This window comes from Bos indicus x Bos taurus, chromosome 10 (genome assembly GCF_003369695.1).
Source record: "Bos indicus x Bos taurus breed Angus x Brahman F1 hybrid chromosome 10, Bos_hybrid_MaternalHap_v2.0, whole genome shotgun sequence".
NCBI classification, from domain to species: domain Eukaryota; kingdom Metazoa; phylum Chordata; class Mammalia; order Artiodactyla; family Bovidae; genus Bos; species Bos indicus x Bos taurus.
The window spans coordinates 58966532-58987193 of record NC_040085.1 but is presented as its reverse complement, the minus strand read 5'-3'; the positions used below and the strand labels follow the sequence as shown (position 1 = coordinate 58987193).

The 20662-nt window shown below is 40.9% G+C and overlaps 1 protein-coding gene across 1 annotated transcript in view; it reads left to right on the top strand.

The window, feature by feature from the left end:
* The window catches only part of SLC28A2 (solute carrier family 28 member 2), a 35533-nt gene extending 25809 nt beyond the window's left edge, over nucleotides 1–9724 (top strand). Inside the window, exon 18 of the mRNA XM_027554109.1 lies at nucleotides 7869–9724. Within this exon, the coding sequence (XP_027409910.1) occupies nucleotides 7869–7989 (121 nt within the window). The 3' untranslated portion in view covers nucleotides 7990–9724. The remainder of the gene's footprint in view (nucleotides 1–7868) is intronic.
* Nucleotides 9725–20662: the final 10938 nt, after the last annotated feature.

Below are 20662 nucleotides of genomic sequence, written 5' to 3'. Positions count from 1 at the left end.
TTAAACAAGACCTGCCTTTAGGAAAAACTAATTAACCAAAGCCTAACCACCTGGGGTATTATCAGAGTCCACCTGACCTAGAAAAAGAGAAATACCCAACTGCAGCCCACTCTAGCCATCTCGTCCCATTCAAGGAGGGAGGAAAGACTGAGAAACACTTGTGAAGTTCAGAGTTCAGAGGCACAGGCTAACTAAAAGGCTGAGACCTAACCACAGGACAATAGAATGCCTCCCCTCCCCAACATCTCACCACTACATTGCTAAGGTCTATTTACAGCTGTTCCTTTTATGGGTATGTCATGTCTAGTTATCAAGAAGAAATTACAAAACACACTAAAAGGCAAAAACCACAATTTGAGGGGACAGAGCAAGCATCAAAATCAGACATGGCAGAGATTTTCAGATTATCAGAGTGGGAATTTTGAACAGCTATGATTAATATGGATCTTCCCTAGTGGCTCAGTGGTAAAGAATCCACCTGCCAGTGTAGGAGACACGGGTTCCAACCCTGGATTGGGAAGATCCCTGGAGAAGGAAATGTCAACCTACTCCAGTATTCTTGCCCGGAAAATTCCATGGAGAGAGGAGGCTGGAGGGCCACAGTCCATGGGGCCACAAATGAGTTGGACATGACTTAGTGACTAAACAACAATGATTACTACACTAAGGGCGCTAATGGATAAAGTAGGCAGCGTGCAAGAACAGATGAGCAATGGAAGTACAGAGATACAGGAATCTTAAGAAAGAACCAAAAGGAAATACTGCAGATCAAAAACACTGTAACATAAGTGATGAATGCCTTTGAATAGCTTATTAGTAGACTAAGCACATCTGAGAAAAGCACTTCCAGCTTGAAGATATATCAGCAGAAATCATCAAAACTGAAAAGCAAAGAGAACAAAGACTGGGAAAAAAAATTAAAATAGAACATTCAAGGATTATGGGACAACTTCAAAAGGTGTAACATACACGTAATATGAATACCAAAAGGAGAAGAAGAAATAGTCAGAACAATTATGACTGAGAATTTCCCCAAATTAATGTCAGGCACCAAATCACAGATCTGGGAAGCTCAGAGAACATCAAGCAGGATAAATGCCAAGAGAACTATACTTAAACATATCATTTTCAAGTGATAGAAAATCAAAGACAAAGAAAAAATACCAAAAGAAGTCAGTTGAAAACTAAAGGGAGTATATCGTAAGCTAAAAGAATTAGTTACAGGACCCAGAAAGGAAAGATCTGAGGAACTGCAAAAAGTCTTTGGTTCTGCAGAAGCAAAAGGTGTGTGTACTTGTACTGATATGTGGGTGAATAAAGAGTTCTGGAAAATGAGGCTAAAAGATCTTATAAGGCCTTCTATAAAGTGCTATGGAGAAGGCAGTGGCACCCCACTCCAGTACTCTTGCCTGGAAAATCCCATGGACAGAGGAGCCTGGTAGGCTGCAGTCCAGGGGGTCGTGAAGAGTCGGACACGACTGAGCGACTTCACTTTCACTTTTCACTTTCATGCATTGAAGAAGGCAATGGCAACCCACTCCAGTGTTCTTGCCTGGAGAATCCCAGGGACCGGGGAGCCTGGTGGGCTGCCGTCTCTGGGGTTGCACAGAGTCGGACACGACTGAAGTGACTTAACAGCAGCAGCAGCATGAAGTGCTAAGGAATTTAGATTTGGACTTACAGAATTTTGAACACATGCTGAGATGTTTTTTCAAAAGATCATGTTGGGTAGCCATTTGGATGTTGGGGAGACCAATAAACACATTGCTGTAATACTCTCAAGTAGTAGATGATGAGAGCTGATACTAAGTAGTTGTGAGGATGAAGATACATTAGACTAAGGAGAATCAATAGGATTGTTTATTGAACGGAAGAAAAGGGTAAGGAAGAGAAAGGAGTCTCAAATGTCTGTACCCTTTCTGGCTCGGGCAAGTAGATCTAAGGGCTGCCATTTATTAACTGACAAGAAGGGGATTGATTCTGGGAATGGGAGTAAAGGGGAGAGATTATGGCTTAATTCAGGTAAATATGTTGATTTAGCGGAGAAGGCAACGGCACCCCACTCCAGTACTCTTGCCTGGAAAATCCATGAACGGAGGAGCCTGGTAGGCTGCAGGCCATGGGGTCGCTAAGAGTCGGACACGACTGAGCGACTTCACTTTCACTTTTCACTTTCATGCATGGAGAAGGAAATGGCAATCCACTCCAATGTTCTTGCCTGGAGAATCCCAGGGACGGGGGAGCCTGGTGGGCTGCCATCTATGGGGTCGCACAGAGTTGGACACGACTGAAGCGACTTAGCAGCAGCAGCAGCAGCAGCAGCATGTTGATTCCACATTTTTACCTGTGGAAACATCATGTGAAGCGACTTATGTCTGGAGTTTAGGAGAGAAATAAGAACTGGAGATAGATTTGGAAGTCATTATTAAGTATGTGATCTTACATATGTTCACTATACAGGTAGAGGCTTGGGTACTACCTCCTTAACAGGTAACTATGCCAGGTGAACAGATATTACCCTCCTGGGTTTGGAGGTTTTCACCAGAGAAGGCAACCAATATCTTCTGAAAAAGTAATCTTTGTGCTGCACTGATAAAGATGAATCATAATCTAGATAGATCATTGGTCTGGCATAGTTATGATTCCTCTGTTCTTGTGGCACTTCAGTAGATATCATTGTAGGCATAATCTAAAGTAAATGAATAAGGTGAAAATTGCTAATTTTTGTTTAATGATGAGTACGTCACTGAACCTCACTAAAGGATTAATAGAATACTCTTTCCTGCTCATTTCTGCCCTCAGAAATGCAACTGACTTTTTGCCTCAAGTCACTTACTGAGTATCATTAGTATCTAGAATCTGAAAGAGAATGTTTTTGTCCAGTTCATTCATAGTAAATACTTCGAGTGACTCCAGACCAAGATGACAACAAAGGAGGCTTGAATTTCCCTTTTCCTATGTATGCACCAAGTGTACAGCTACACATGGAATAATTCCCTCTAAGAAAAATCAAGAAACTAGCTGAATGACTCCTATGACTGAGAAAATAGCTACACTGAACTGGGTAGGAAAGGTCAAGACATCTCTCATTATAAACCCCAGCCCTGGCAGAGCACCATGTAATGGAAAGAAACTCCCAGCTCTAAGCTTCCCCCTAAGCAGTGAAGGGTTTAGGCTGCACATCTATGCCCCCAATGTTTAAAGCTCCACTCTGCCTACTTCCCTAACCCCTTCATGTTCACCCATGTAGGAGAATGAAACTGAACTCCTGTCTTATACCATACACAAAAGTCGACTCAAAATTGATTAAAGACTTGAACATAAGACCTGAAACCTTGAAAATCCTTGCAGAAAACATAGACAGCCCTGGACATTGGTCTTAGTAATGAGTTTTTTTTTTAAATAAAAAATTTAAAAATTGTAGTATATACTTGCTTTACAATGTTGTGTTAGTTTCTGCTGTACAGCAAAGTGAATCAGCTGCTGCTGCTGCTAAAGTCGCTTCAGTCGTGTCTGACTCTGTGCGACCCCATAGACAGCAGCCCACCAGGTTCCCCCATCCCTGGGATTCTCCAGGCAAGAACACTGGAGTGGGTTGCCATTTCCTTCTCCAATGCATGAAAGTGAAAAGTGAAAGTGAAGTCACGAAGTCGTATCTGACTCTTAGCAACCCCTTGGACTGCAGCCCACCAGGCTCCTCCATCCTACGTATACATATATTTCCTCCATCTTAAACCTCCCTCCCACCCCACCCCAATCCCACCCCTCTAGGTCATTGCAGAGCACTGACCTGAGTTCCCTGTGCTACACAGCAGCTTCCCACTAGCTATTTTACACATGTGTGTATGTAGTGTGTATATGTCTCTCAGTTAGTCCCACCTTCCCCTGCTGTGTCCACAAGTCCGTTCTCTATGTCTCTGTCTCTATTCCTGCCCTGCAGATATGTTCATCAGTATCATTTGCTAGATTAATATACAATATTTGTTTTTCTGACTGATTTCACTCAGTATGACAGACTCTAGGTTCATTCATGTAACTACAAATGACCCAATTTTGTTCCTTTTAATGCCTGAGTAATATTCCACTGGGAGCTTCCTTGGTGGCTCTGTGTGGTAAAGAATCTGCCTGCCAATGCAGGAGCCACAGGCGACGCTGGTTCAATCTGTCCATGGGCTCACAAAAGAGTCAGACATGACTTAGCGACCAAAACAATAGCAGCAGTATTCCATTGTATATATGTATCCCATCTTCTGTTGATGGACATCTAGGTTGCTTCCATGCCCTGGCTTTTGTAAATAGTGCTGCAATGAGCAGTGGGGTACACGTATCTTTTTGAATTAATAGTTTTCTCAGGGTATATGCCTAGTAGTGGGATTGTTGGGTCATATAGTTGTTCTATTTTTAATTTTTTTAAGGAACCTCTACATGTTCTCTTTAGTGGCCGTATCAATTTATGTTCCCACCAACAGTGCATGAGGGTTCCCTTTTCTCCACACACTCTTCAGCATTTGTTGTTTGTAGATTTTTTGATGATGGCCATTTTGACTAGTTTGAGGTGTTAACTCGCTGTGGTTTTGATTTGTATTTCTCTAATAATTAGTGATGTTGAGCATCTATTTATGTGTTTGTTGGCCATTTGTATATCTGCTTTGGAGAAATGTCTATTTAGATCTTTCATCCATTTTTTGATTGGGTTCTTTGTTATTTTGATATTGAGTTGTATGAGCTGCGTGTATATTTTGGAGATTAATCCTTTGTCAGTTGTTTCATTTGCAAATATTTTCTCCCATTCTGAGGGTTGTCTTTTCATCTTGTTTATAGTTTTCCTTTGCTGTGCAAAGCTTTTATAAACAGTTTAATTATTTCCCATTTATTTCTGTTTTTATTTTCGTCATTCTAGGAGGTGGATCAAAAAGTATCTTGCAGTGATTTATATCAAAGAGTGTTCTACCTATGTTTTCTGTAAGATTTTTATAGTATCTGGCCTTACATTTAGGTCTTTAATCCATTTTGAGTTTATTTTTGAGAATGGCATTCAGTTCAGTTCAGTTCAGTCACTCAGTCGTTTCTGACTCTTTGCGACCCCATGAATTGCAGCACGCCAGGGCTCCCTGTCCATCACCATCTCCCAGAGTTCACTCAAACTCATGTCCGTCGAGTCGGTGATGCCATCCAGTCATCTCAGCCTCTGTCGTCCCCTTTTCCTCCTGCCTCAAATCCCTCCCAGCATCAAAGTCTTTTCCAATGAGTCAACTCTTCGCATGAGGTGGTCAAAGTATTGGAGTTTCAGCTTTAGCATCATTCCTTCCAAAGAACACCCAGGGCTGATCTCCTTTAGAATGGACTGGTTGGATCTCCTTGCAGTCCAAGGGACTCTCAAGAGTCTTTTCCAACACCACAGTTCAAAAGCATCAATTCTTCAGTGCTCAGCCTTCTTCACAGTCCAACTCTCACATCCATACATGACCACTGGAAAAACCATAGCCTTGACTAGACGGACCTTTGTTGGTAAAGTAATGTCTCTGCTTTTCAATATGCTATCTAGGTTGGTCATAACTTTCCTTTCAAGGAGTAAGCGTCTTTTAATTTCATGGCTGCGATCACCATCTGCAGTGATTTTGAACCCCCCAAAAATAAAGTCTGACACTGTTTCCACTGTTTCCCCATCTATTTGAGTGTTGTAATTTCATTCTTTTACATGTAGCTGTCCAGTTTTGCCAGCACCACTTATTGAAGAGGCTGTCTTTTCGCCATTGTCTTTTCTTGCCTCCTTTGTCAAAGATAAGGCGACCACAGGTGTGTGGATTTATCTCTGGAGCTTTCTATCCTGTTCCATTGATCTTACTTCTGTTTTTGTTAGTAATGATTTTTTTTTTTTTTTGGATTTGAAACCCAAAGCAACAAAAACAAAAAAGAGCCAACTGGCACTTCATCAAACTAAAAAGCTTCTGCACAGCAAAAAAAAAAAAAAAAAAGATGAAAAGTCAACTAACAAAATATTTGCAAAACACATATCCAGTAAGGAATTAATATACAAAATATACAAGGAACTTATATAGATCAATAGCAACCACCCCCAAATAATCCAATTTAAAAATGAGCAGAGGAATTGAACAGACATTTTTCCAAAGAAGTCACCCAAATGGTCAATGGCCAGCAGGTACACGAAAAGGTGCTTAATATCATCAACTAACAAGGAAATGCAAATAATAACCAAAATGAAGTATCACCTTACACCTATTAGGGTGGCTGTCATAAAGAAGACAGGTGACAACAAATGCTGGCAAGGATGTGGAGAAAAGGAAACCCTTTTACACAGTTTGTGGAAATGTAAAATGGTACAGTCACTTGGAGGTTCCTGAAGAAACTAAAAATAGAACTACCATATTATCCAGAAACCTCCTTTCTGGATATGTATCCAAAGGAAACAAAGTCATTGTCTGTACTCCCATGTTCATTGCAGCATTATTATGGCTACTGTTGTAGCTGTGGTATGGAAACAACCTATGTGTCCACTAACAGATAGATGGATAAATCAAATGTTGTAGAAGTATACTGCTAAGTCGCTTCAGTCGTGTCCGACTCTGTGCGACCCCAGAGACGACAGCCCACCAGGCTCCCCCGTCCCTGGGACTCTCCAGGCAAGAACACTGGAGTGGGTTGCCATTTCCTTCTCCAACGCATGAAAGGGAAAAGTGAAAGTGAAGTTGCTCAGTCGTGTCCAACTCTTTGTGATACAGTGCCATGTTATTCATCCTTAAAAAAGAAAGAAATCCTGGTATTTGCAACAATGTGGATGAACAATTACACTAAGCAAAATAAGCCAGAAAAAGACAAATACTGCATGGTCTCACTTATATGTGAAATATAAAAAAATTGAAATAAAAATTGCATGTACAGAAATGGTGGTTGCCTGTGCCTAGCACTTAGAGGGATAGGGAGAAGCTGGTATAATAGTACAAACTTTCAGATATAAGATAATAGATATGAAGTTTTAATGTATCTCATAGTGGCTATAGTTAATAATAATACTGTAGCATATAATTGAAATTTGCTAAGAGAGTAGAACTTGTGTTCTCATCATACACACACAAAAGTAAATATGTGAGGTGATGGATGTGTTAATTAACACAATGTTGGGAATCCTTTCACAATATATGCATATGTCAACTGATCACACTGTACACTTTCTATATATTACAACTTTGTTAATTATACCTCAGTAAAGCTGAAACACACATACATATACAACCAAGCCTGAGCTGTTTTCTCTTTTTCCAAACTTTAAACTTTTTATTTTGTATTGGAGTATAGCCTATTAACAATGTTGTGGTAGTCTCAGGTGAACAGAGAAAGGACTCAGCCATACATGTACATGTATCCATTCTCCCCCAAACCCTCCTCCCATCCAGACTGGTACATAACTTTGAGCAGAATTCCATGTGCTATACAATAGGTCTTTGTTGGTTATGCTTTTTAAACATAGCAGTGTATACATGACCTTCCCAGTGTTTTCCTTTCTTAAGAGGGAAGTGGCTTTGGAATATCATCTCACTTTTTTGAATAAATTCAATTCTAAATCACATTACAAAGAATAAATTTTGCTTCAGTGATGTTTGGAAAGGACTATGGTTAGGAATTGGAATTGGGCACAGAAGCAGACACATTGTATAGGGTTTCTTGCTAGTACTGTCTTGGGCATGAATGAAAAAATACACTTAATTCTATCCTACTTTCTTGGTCATTGTGATTGGATTCATTAATAGGTTTCTGTTTTTGTTTTCACCAGCTTGGTAGAACGTACTGATACATCTTGTTGCATTGTTTTTATCTGACCCACTGTGTATCTCTCTGGTTTTTCATTTCAGTGCTTCTCTGAATGGGACCTACAACCCTCCTTCTTTTTCTGGTCCCTGGGAAGATAAAGAATTCAGTGCTATCGCACTTTATAACTGCTGTGATCTCTACAGAAGTGCTGTCTGTGTCTAAAGCTGGTTCATTTCCATAAAAGTCCTAATCTGGATGGCTTTTTGATGGCAAAGGTATTTATGTACTCAGAGTTCTCATCCTATAACTAATGCGCTTTGATCTTTAACAGTAAATATAAAATTTTCATTATTTGGCTGAACCAAATAAGAAATTTCTTATGGGCTCTGTTTGAGCTTAGAGTCAAAATAATGAATATTATCATATCAAAAAATATAAACCTTGCTTCTAGTTGCCATCTTAAGAATTATATGGTGTAGTATGCTATAAATGTGGTTTGGTATGTAATGTGTACTGAGGTAAAAAGCTGTATTTCTTGGAGTTCTGTGGATGAGCTGGGTTTATGGTACTAAAGGTATATATGAAAATTATATGAATATTGAACGATAAGATTTTTCTGGTTGTCACACATTTGTAAACCTTAAAACTCCTTAAAATCATTACATAGTAATATTTCCTGTACGCAGACTTATAAGGGATGTCTGTTTTTTAGAGGCCCTTGTTTTGTTTTAGTATTCTGCTTTAGTGCCATTTTGCTTCAAGTTTACTGACTCTTTTAAAATGATGGTTTGCGGGGGAGATGACACTTTTTCCTCCCAGAGGACATTTGTCAATGTCTTGAGGTATAATTAATTGTCACAACTTGGGGGATGATACTGATGTCTTCTATTGAGTAGAGGCCAGAGATGCTGTTAAACATTCTAGTGTGCACGGTCAGCCTCCACAGCAAAGAATTCTCTGGCCCCAAATGTCAACAGTGCTCAAGTTGAGACACTCTGACTTAGAATATTTCCTATATCTAATATTATTTATAATATTATAGCCTTAAGGAAGAGTTTCAAAAGAATGTAGGAGCTCCTCAAAAAGTTATAAAATAACCATATGGCCCCACAATTCTATTCCTTGGTATACACAAAAGAACTGAACACGGGTGTTGAAACAAGTACGTGCACATGCACGCCCACGGCAGCACTATTCACAACAGTCAGAAGGTGGAAACAGTCCAAATGTCTATCAGTAGCTGAATGGATAAACGAATAGTGTTACGTACATACAATGGAATTTTATTCAGTCATAAAAGTCATGAAGTACTGATGTATCCTACATGGACAAACCTAGAAAACATTATGCTAAGACAAAGAAGCCAGACACAAAGGCTTATTATTATCTGATTCTATTTTGTATGATTCCCTTTATATGAACTATTCAGCATAGATATATCCATGGAGACAGAACACAAATTGGTGGTTGCCAAGGGGAGGTGTGGGGGAGGAGGAGTAGGGAGTTACTGCTTAATGAGTACGCGGTTTTACTGTGGAATGACGGAAATGTTTTGGAACTAGATAGAAATGGTGGTTACACAACATTGTGAATGTACTAAATGTCACTGGTTTGTTCACTTTCAAATGTATAATTTTATGTTATGTGAATTTCCCCTCAATAAATTATATATATACACTATTTGTATGTCCCTTTAGCGAATCTGCCTTCTTCCACTTCACAATTATCTGAGCTCAGAACCTCTTGGCCTTCCTTCTTGTCTCCTTTCCTATCTTCTCTTCCTTATTTTTGGTAAGTACCAGACCGCCTTACCTGTCTCCTGAGAAACCTGTATGAGAGTTAAGAAGCATCAGTTAGAACTGGACATAGAATAATGGACTGGTTCAAAATTGGGAGAGGAGTATGACAAAGCTGTATATTGTCACTCTGCTTATTTAGCTTCTATGCAGAGTACATCATGCAAAATGCTGGGCTGGATGAAGTGCAAGCTGGGATCAAGATTGCTGGCAGAAATATCAACAAACTTAGATATACAGATGATACCACTAATGGCAGAAAGTGAAGAGGAACTAAAGAGCCTCTTGATGAGGGTGAAAGAGGAGAGTGAAAAATCTGGCTTAAAACTCAACATTCAAAAAACGAAGATCATGGCTACTATCATTACCATTTAAGGAACTCAATTTACAACCAGGGATTTACTGCATTCTGTGCCAAATTTAGTTCACACAAGGAAGGGTATGGGATGGAGGGCTCTCCTTATCTTCTTTCAGGGGTAAGGGCCGGCATTCTCATTCTGTCTCCTGTTTGAAGTGAATTTGATCTACACTGACACATAAGAGGGCCGCGCTGTAACAGCAGTTAGTGCGACAACACCATCAGCAGGAGAGTCTCACAAGCAGGAAGAACGAAAAGTGAGGACTGAATGGGATTGGGACAAATGCAACGCCGCCTCCTTGAGCCGAGAGGCACTTGCACACTAGCACAGCAGTGACCAGGGGTCACAAAGAGTCGGACATGACTGAGTGACTGAACTGAACTGATGAGGGTGGAAGCAGGTTGGGCGGGCCCAGGATGTGTGTGAAGTGCTGGTCAACCCCGAGGCGCAAGGCAGGGACCAGTTGTTTTCGGGCTCTGTCTTGGAAAGGGAGAGGGGAGGGGTGCAAACATACCTACTTGGTGTTCTGGGAGACGCCAGGGAGCATGTGCTTTACAACTTTCACAACTGTCTCCCAGTTTCCATCCCCAGTTAAGGAGCCCCAGGCAGAGAGGACAGAGGAGGCTGAGGAAGGGTGGGCAAGAGAAAAGATCAGGAGGACCAGGAGAAATGGAGGTTATGGAAGGGGCTGGTTAGGATGTGGAAATGTGCCGGGAGCCACCACAGGAGATCCCACCCATGACAAAGGTCATGTGGAGGAGGCCTGACAGGCAAAGGCAGATCAGGCCTCGAGGGACCCCCTGAATCTGCTCGAGCATCTACCCCAAAACCAGAATCTGTCTGTCTTACTATTTTGTGCCTTTCACCAACTCTTCTGACATTAACAGGGGGCTATCCCCGACCACCTTTCTCTGGAAAAAAATCAACTTAGGGCTTTAGTTAATAAGTCTCTTGGACATAAAAGGAATATTTCTATTTTAACCCCTCTGTTGGCATTCTAGCTTGCCTGACAGGTTTATCCATACTCTTGCAATTAACACACAAGATTGTTCACAACTCCCCAACCTTGAAAGGCATGGGAAGCCAAAGCATTCTAAAAGTCCTAATGAGCATAGAGTCCTTTAAGGGATGAAAAATTATTAGAATAGATAGTGCTGGTAAAGGGCTTCATTATTGGGCCAATACTTGCTGCCAAGTGCCCGTATCCCTTATCCGTTGTGCGCCTGGGAGTGCATTGGTTAACATAGTTGGAATGTAAGAAAAACAAGTAGCAGCCTTGGAATTAACCACATCAGACCTTTGAGCTAACTGGTTCTTTCTTTGTTGTGACCACTGCACCTTTGCTCTGTGAGAATGTAACTCTGTTTAGTACTTTCTGAGGCTGGGAGGAATAAAGAAGAAACACTTTAAGGGAAAACAAGTTTTCTGGCTGAGCAGCCTTTATCAAAAAAGGGTCATAAAATGTCCACAGGCCTCCAAGGCCAGAAGATAATGTACACAACATTGTTTATGGGAAAGGTATGCAGAAAAAATCCTGGTTTTGATAAAGACAAAACAGATGTGATGTTTGGGCTGACTCTGTATGACTTTGCATCTTTCATTTCCCTTTATGTACAAGTCAAGGAATAAAAGTTCCTTTTGAAAATAAAGTTATGGGCCTCGCTCACCGAAGCTTGGTCTCCCCGTGTCATTCTTTTTTTCCTTTTCCCTCCTTTCCTCTCTCTGTTCTTCTTTCAGGATGACTCCTTGGGACACAGGAGCTTTATTGGCTTTCTGTGTTATTCAAGGAAGATCAAACCCTGCTCTCCGCTTTGCTATCCTTATCACCTAAGCCGTCATCCTGAGGGTACCCCTGGATCCTGCTGGGGCTGGACCCCGGCAGAAATGAGGAAAGGAGAGTGGCAGACTGGGTCACCCAATGAGTAGAATCTATTCTCTCAAACACTGCACCGTAAAGCCTCTTTTGTGTATATCATTCCACCGCCTGCCATTTTTGTTTTGGTGTGTGTACAGCTTTCTAGATCAGTACACATAGATCTACCTCATTCATTTTCTTGGCTACCTGGTATACCATGTAAGGAGGTACTCCATTTGTGGACATTTAGGTTGACTTGGTGGCTCAGCTGGTAAAGAATCCGCCTGCAATGTGGGAGACCTGGGTTCAATCCCTGGGTTGGGAAGATCCCCTGGAGAAGGGAAAGGCTACCCACTCCAGTATTCTGGCCTGGAGAATCCCATGGACTGTAGAGTCCATGGGGTCACAAAGAGTCGGACACAACTGAGTGACTTTCACCTTCACTAGGTTGACTTATATTTGACTGATTATTTCTAAACGCCTAACTGAGTAGGACCATGACTTAGTGACCGAACAGCAACAACAGCTGAGGTTTGTGTTTGACTCCCACTTCTGACTCTCCTTTGCATGCCTGACCTACTCTTGGTGAGAGTCTTTGCCTAAGGTATTGCTTGTCAAACATTTAAACACTTAAATATTCCCATATTCTGTGGAAATAACTGACTTTTAAGACAGGAATGAAAAGATTAGGAGCTGGAAGATCTAGATTCAGAGGCCTGGGCTGAGTCCTTTTCAAGCCCTATTCAAGTTCTTAATATCTGAAAAGCCCAACTTCCAATTCTGCTTAATGAAGATGATGATAATCATATCCACTTTATAAATTGCTAGAAATTTTGAAATAATAATGTATATGAAAAAAACTACATAAGTGAAAGTGTAAGGATCTTAAATGCAGAGCATTTGCTCCTTTATACATGAACATTTGCTTGGCATTTATCAAGCTTCTGGCATTGCTTAATGAGATTGGTGTGCACCCTCACCCAAACGCTCCCCCTGCTCCCCACCCCCATTTAATTCCTAAAACAATCCTTTAAGAAAGTTATTATCACAGTTTTCCAAAGGAGGAAATATACACTTAGAGAGATTGAGTTGCTCCCTAGAGTCATATAGTAAGTGAAAGAATCATGATTTGATCCCAGGGTCTCAAACACTATGTCTATTTTCATCCTATCCCAGCCCTCCCTACCTTCCTTACCTCTCTAATCTAGTGCGTCAGGGTCCACCAGTTTAATCCAGATGATCTCAGGAGCTTCTAAAGTATTAATATTTATTATTTCTGAAAGACTTATGTGCCAATCATGTCCTGCTGTGTGCCATCCTTTGTATTTTTGTCTTATTTTGCTATTTGTCTTTTTTGTTGTCATCTATTGCAGCAAGTATAAAAATGATTATTATAAAAACCTCAAGGTTTTTGACAAGTCTTTCAAAACAGAATTGTCTTTACTTTTATTATCTCTTTGAATATGGAGTCCCATGATGTCAGAGACTAAGTCTGTTTTATTTGTTACCAAAGCTCTAGGAGCTAGCACTGTTCTAGCAAAATGAAACAAACAAGCAAGCAAAAAATGCATTTCATAAGCTGGTTTTAGAAAAGGCAGAGGAACCAGAGATCAAATTACCAACATCTGCTGGATCATGGAAAAAGCAAGAGAGTTCCAGAAAAACATCTATTTCTGCTTTATTGACTATGCCAAAGCCTTTGTGTGGATCACAATAAACTGTGGAAAATTCTGAAAGAGATGGGAATACCAGACCACCTGACCTGCCTCTTGAGAAACCTGTATGCAGGTCAGGAAGCAACAGTTAGAACTGGACATGGAACAACAGACTGGTTCCAAATAGGAAAAGGAGTACATCAAGGCTGTATATTGTCACCCTGCTTATTTAACTTCTATGCAGAGTACATCATGAGAAACGCTGGACTGGAAGAAGCACAAGCTGGAATCAAGATTGCCAGGAGAAATCTCAATAACCTCAGATATGCAGATGACACCACCATTATGGCAGAAAGTGAAGAGGCACTAAAAAGCCTCTTGATGAAAGTGAAAGAGGAGAGTGAAAAAGTTGGCTTAAAGCTCAACATTCAGAAAACAAAGATCATGGCATCTGGTCCCATCACTTCGTGGGAAATAGATAGGGAAACAGTGGAAACAGTGTCAGATTTTATTTTTTGGGCTCCAAAATCACTGCAGATGGTGACTGCAGCCATGAAATTAAAAGATGCTTACTCATTGGAAGGAAAGTAATGACCAACCTAGATAGCATATTCAAAAGCAGAGACATTACTTTGCCAACAAAGGTCTGTCTAGTCAAGGCTATGGTTTTTCCAGTAGTCATATATGGATGTGAGAGTTGGACTGTGAAGAAAGCTGAGTGCCGAAGAATTGATGCTTTTGGACTGTGGTGTTGGAGAAGACTCTTGAGAGTCCCTTGGCCTGCAAGGAGATCCAACCAGTCCATTCTGGAGGAGATCAGCCTTGGGTGTTCTTTGGAAGGAATGATGCTAAAGCTGAAACTCCAATACTTTGGCCACCTCATGCGAAGAGTTGACTCATTGGAAAAGACTCTGATGCTGGGAGGGATTGCGGGCAGGAGGAAAAGGGGATGACAGAGGATGAGATGGCTGGATGGCATCACTGACTTGATGGACATGAGTTTGAGTGAACTCTGGGAGTTGGTGATAGACAGGGAGGCCTGGCATGCTGCGATTCATGGGGCCTCAAAGAGTCAGACACGACTGAGCGACTGAACTGAACTGAACTGAGACAAAAAAGATGAAGCTCCAAGGATTTTGGCCTGGATACCTAGGGGCCAAACACAGGGAAAGAAAGTGTCTGTTATATGAAAGAACATACATAAAGCACTTATGCTGCCTGGTACAGTGTTGTTATTATTGCTACATATGTATAATAGGTTTGGCAAGATTATGGGTAGCAGGTAGAAAATGAAATCAAAATAAAGTAAAAATGGAGCAGAATTATGCTGGTTAGTTTGTGAATAGATGTCCAGTGAGGAATATACAGGAAGAAAAGTTCAAAGGTCATTTAGGAACAGGGATACTTAATATTTAACCCCACAAACTTTGCCCCCAAATCTGTAGTAAAGGTCTGCTCTATATATGATCTGGTGCCAGTGGTATTTTGATCACTTCAAAAATCCAGATGGTATCTAGTACAGATGGTGTGGTATAAGTATTTGAGTCAGCAGAGAGAGAGCAATCATCAGGAGTAAAACAGAGCTAAAAATTACAAGGAGAGAAATAGTCCAAGGAAGCTCAGAAACATTGAAAACAATGCTGGGTTTTCTCATTTTATATAGGTTGGGAGTTCAAGACCATTTCCATTAAACTGTGGCAATTGGGGTATTCTCCAGTAGGCTGGAGGACTTTTGAGATACCAAGACAGTTAAATCTTGAGTTGCTGTGGTTATTCTCTGTAAGTTGTGTTTATGTTATATCTTCCTGGACTGTGAAGTTTCACAGCTGGACTGTGAAATTTTGCATCTAGAGAGGAGAACTGAGTTGAGTTTGTATGGCATTTTTCTGCTTATGAATTTTTTTTTTTTTAACATGAGTTCATTGGAACTAACAAAACTTTTTGTGGTATGTATGATGGCATCACTGTTCTCCCTTCTATTTTAAAACAAGGAAACTCAGGCACAGAGAGGTTAAGTACACTTGCCCTTGGTTACAGAGCTAGCAAGTACCTAAGCCAGCATCGTTAAGTGAAAAGACATAGTGTAATAAGGCTCTTCACTATATGGGTGAAATTTAACTTTCCAATCTCTTTTTTTCCTGTCTTTAAAAAAATTGAGATACAGTTGATTTACAATATTATATTTTAGGTGTTTTAGGTGTATAACATAGTGATTCAAAATTTTTACACTTTATACTCCATTTATGGTTAATAGAAAATATTGGCTGGGACTTCCCTTGTGGTCCAATGGTTAAGAATCTGCCTGCCAATGCAGGGGACGTGGGTTTGATCTGTGGTCTGGGAATTACGATCCCACATACCGCAGGACAACTGAGTCCACGTCTCGCGACTGCTGGGCCTGCACTCCCTAAAGCCGGTGCTCCACAGCAAGATAAGTGAGCCGCCACAAGAAGAAGCCTGGGTACTGCACCTAGAGAGTAATCCCTTGCTTGGCACAGCTAGAGAAAGACCGTGAGTAGCAATAAAGACCCAGCACAGCCAAAAATAAAAAATCGATAAATAGCAAGTAAATATTGGCTACATTCCTGTATACAGTATATCCTTGTAGCTTATTCACTGTATGCATAGTAGTTTGTACCTCTTAATGGCCGATCCCCATCCTATCCCTCCCCCTACTAGTTTATTCTCTGTATCTTTGAGTCCTTTTTGTTATACTCACTAGTTTGTTTTATTTTTTAGAGTCCACATGTAAATGATAACGTTCAGTATTTGTCTTTCTCTGTCAGACTTATTTCACTAAGCATGATACCCTCCAGGTCCATCCATGTTGTTGCAAATGGCAAAATGTCATTTTTTTTTTTGAATAGCTGAGTAGGAATTCATCCAGTCTCCTTCTTACCACTTTCTCATGCCACTCATCCATGTACACAGTGACCACAGAGATCGACAGGCTTTCCCTAAGAAATCTGCAGCTCAGTGACTTTGAAAGAGGTACCTAACCTCTCAGAGCCACTGATCTCACAGTCATACTAATGAAGACTAATGACTTCATTAAAGGATTGTTGTGGGGATTAAATTTCCTAACTTTAAGGCATCAAAACACAGAGATGTTTAAGGAATGTTCTCTCCTGATTCCCTGACTTTATTTCTCTTTCCTGTCTTTCAACTTTAAGTTCAGTACTTTCTGCATAACTCTACCACATATTTCTTATATCTCTCTGCAACTTCAGTGGCACCTGGCTTCATGTCCTGTGCATGCCCCAACTCCTCTCCGGAGGCCAAAAGTAGTCTCAGAAGGATGGGGCAAAGGACTGGGTTAGTTCTGGCTGGTAGTTGCTGAGGGTTGCCTGAGGGTACCACAGTTAAGGTATAAGACCAAAGATCAGAAATGATGGAGCCAAAGCTGTTTTCAGGTAATGGAGGTGATGTAGATCCAGGAACAGGGGCAACTAGACCATCAAAAGGTTTAAAACAAGTACCAGACACTCATGATAAACACTTGTTATCATCACTAACAAAAGCATGATTTAGGAAATTCACTAGAAACCACCCATGTTACAACTTATATTTTTTGTTAGATCATAACTTCTATCAGTTTTTAATCTTTAAAAGTTCAAGTCTTATATCCCGAACAGTAAAGGCATATTTTATGAAAGCCCCAAATTCACTTTTGACTGTTTCAAGGCTCATGTCTATCACATTCATCACATAGATTTACGTTGACTATAAAAATCCTTTCCATATATTTTAAGCAAGAATCAAAACAGAATATTGAAGCCATTTTTAACACATAGAACAGCAATTTCTTTGCTGAAGTCATATTTCCATTTGTCAAGAGCTGTTGTTCCATCGAGGGAAACAAGCATTATGTCCATGGCACTGACTGTCTCATAAAGAAAACATAGAGAAGGGAGCCCTCTTTTCCACAGCGACAAGACTAAGATTTGAATTAATCATTAAGTGAAGGATATTTATTTATGATTAACCAAACTTAGAGGATCATGTAGCAAATTTCCCAAAGAAAGTATTATCCTTCAGATATTCATTTGACATTTGATGTCTCCTGTATTCATGGTTTCAGAAGCAAATTTATGACTCCATGAATGGGCAAATTATCCTTCAGCTACATGGCTATGATTTATAAACAACAACAAAAAAATACCAATTTATTTCCTTAGTGGATTTCAGAGACAAGTTAAATGTTTAAAATAATTTTTTATACCTGTGGCGGATTCATTTTGATATTTGGCAAAACTAATACAATTATGTAAAGTTTAAAAATAAAATAAAATTAAAAAAATAATAATTTTTTAAGGTGGTGAAACAATGAAAGGCATTATTGCCAGTTATATATTTTTAAAGGTAAGATACTCAGCTCCACTCAGCATAACTGCATGTTGCGTGGCCAGTGGCCACCACTGTTGTCAATTTGTTGCAAATCCATTTGGCTGCTTGACTGTCCCCCGATGCTGTGGACCACTGCTCATGGCATTGTTGAACCACTCAGATGTGTCTGTATCAGAGTGATGACTGAGTCCCGTGGTGCCTAACAAAGGCTTAGATCAGGGGGAAGGACTGGAGGAAGATGTTCATAACAGTGTACGGATCACAAGACAATCATACACAAAAGTTTCACTTAATTAGTATTAATAAGAGTAGCTAATATTTGCTGAGTGCATACTGAATGCCAGGCACTGGGTATTACTTGACTGAGTTCTCACAGAAACCCTATCAGTTAACCTACAGCCATAAAGCAACAGCCCCTGCTCCCGTCTAGCCCTCACAAACTGAGGGTTCCCCACAGGTAGTACTGACTGGGAGGAAGAACTAAAGAACTAAAGAGTTTGGCTAGAATGGACTGCAGAGGCTCTAGCTTCCCAAGAAGCTACCTGGGAGGGGTTGGGGTGGGAGTTGAGTAATACAATCCAGAAGTGTAGGGGAGTTCTGTCTGGGGATGGATAAAACATAGCCCGTGAGAGACAGCAGATGAATGGAGTCAGCACTGCTCACTCCTTCTCCTGTGTTATGGGCTGTTCTGAGAAATAATGGCTTCATAAGTGCTCGCTCCCTGGAGACACGATGCCATGGTCAAGCAGCCAGCTTTGCAGTGAAGCTATGGCCATCTTGGTAACACATCCTTTATATTGTTTTCACTTTTTCCCCAGCTCACTTCTTTTTTCTCTTACACTTTCTTCCTTAGAATTCCACCCATCAACAAAACTTCAGTACATAATCTTCTGCTTCAAGCTTTGTTTTCTTAGGACTCTATGTTAAAAAGCACTGATACTAGAACTGTTTTGTTTATTTAAAAAAATCATTTGGTCACACCACATGGCACATGGGATCTTAGTTCCTGACCAGGGATCAAACCTGTGCCCCCTGCATTGGGAGCAGGGAGTCTTAACCACCGCCCTGCCAGAGACGTCCAGTGGCACTTCAGAGAATCAGTGGGAACAGGATGACTTTGGTAAGCCTCACACGTGAAATGACATGCGTGAGGACTTCCACTATTTGGGGAGGAGTTTGGGGCCAAGGTGTCAGGGATGGGGAGCAAGAGAAAAATGAGGTAACAACAAGCTTATACATCAGCTAGAACCGATGATCAAGTTTTGAGCTTCTTTAGAAAGGTGTGGTTTTAGAAAAGAAAGTTCCATATTCGTGAAAAACTTTAAGAGACTATATTCCAGAACTGAGGGGGAAATGTAGCTGTAGAGCTGAAGAACAGGTTACTCTTTCTGTCCCTTTCTTCTCTGCCTCTGTGTAGTCTTTGGACCCCAAAGACCACCATTGGAAGTCTAAGTGATCACCATCAATAATGACTGCATCATTGGAAGGACATTTGCACAGAGGATACTGGGAGGGGAAGTGATAGCCAAGGGTCTAAAGAAGGCGTTGTTGATGGAGCAAGAGAACTTGACTACTCTGGAGTTCTGCTTCTGTATCTCTAAATCCCAGGCAGTGTGGAGTAGAGGAAATAAACCCAGACTTTAGTTAGGTGACCTGGGACTTTAAATCCTAACTCTGCCACCTGCCGGTGACATCGGTTTTGTCCATAAGAAAATTGTGGTGATAATACCTCCCCCGCAAGGTGGCTATGAGGATAAGGAGTAACATCCCATCTTTGCAGTGCCTGGGAGAAGGTGCTGAAGAAGAGGTAACTTATTTTTTCCTGTTTTAACATTCACTTAGATATACAAGCATCATTTCAAAGCTGAGTTTTGTTTCTTCCCAAAGCAGTTCCTCCTCCAGACCTGTCTCTTTCCATCAGTAGCTCTGTCATTCTTCCAGACATCCAGACTAAACATCTGTCGTACTGGATTTCTCCTCATTCTTCATCTGCCTATTTGTAACCAGTCACAAGATCTTACCCTTTTTCTTTCCTTCTACCATCCTTGTCTTAGATCTCAGAATTTCCTACCAGGACAATTGCTGTTGTCTTCTTAGTTCAGTTCAGTTCAGTTGCTCAGTCATGTCCAACTCTTTGCGACCCCATGGACTGCAGCATGCCAGGCCTCCCTGTCCATCACCAACTCCCAGAGCTTGCTCAAACTCATGTCCATCTTCAACTCCCGGAACTTGCTCAAACTCATGTCCATCTTCAACTCCCGGAGCTTGCTAAAACTTCATGTCCATCATGTTGTCTTCTGGCTGGTCTCAAATACCATTTTCCTATGGCCACTTCTTTGTGCTACAGTCTTCAGGGATCCTTGTTATCTATGGAATGAAGTCTGAATTCTTATATTTATTAAAACCTTTCACAATATGGTCATATGGTTGCCTGATTGAGCAAATAAAAATACAAGGTGCCCAGTTTTTAGGTGAACAATCAATATGAGGGGTTAAAGTACATGCCATATTGGGGATGTATTTATACTAATAAGACTTTTTTGCTGTTTATCTGAAATTTAAAAGAAATCAGTTCAGTTCAGTCACTCAATGGTGTCTGACTCTGCGACCCCATGGACTGCAGCATGCCAGGCTTCCCTGTTCATCACCAACTCCAGGAGCTTGCTCAAACTCATGTCCATTGAGTCCGTGATGCCATCCAACCATCTCATCCTCTGTCGTCCCCTTCTCCTCCTGCCTTCAATCTTTCTCAGCATCAGGGCCTTTTCCAATGAGTCAGTTCTTCACATCAGGTGGCCAAAGTATTGGAGTTTCAGCTTCAGCATCAGTCCTTCCAATGAATATTCAGGACTGATTTCCTTTAGGAATGACTGGTTTGATCTT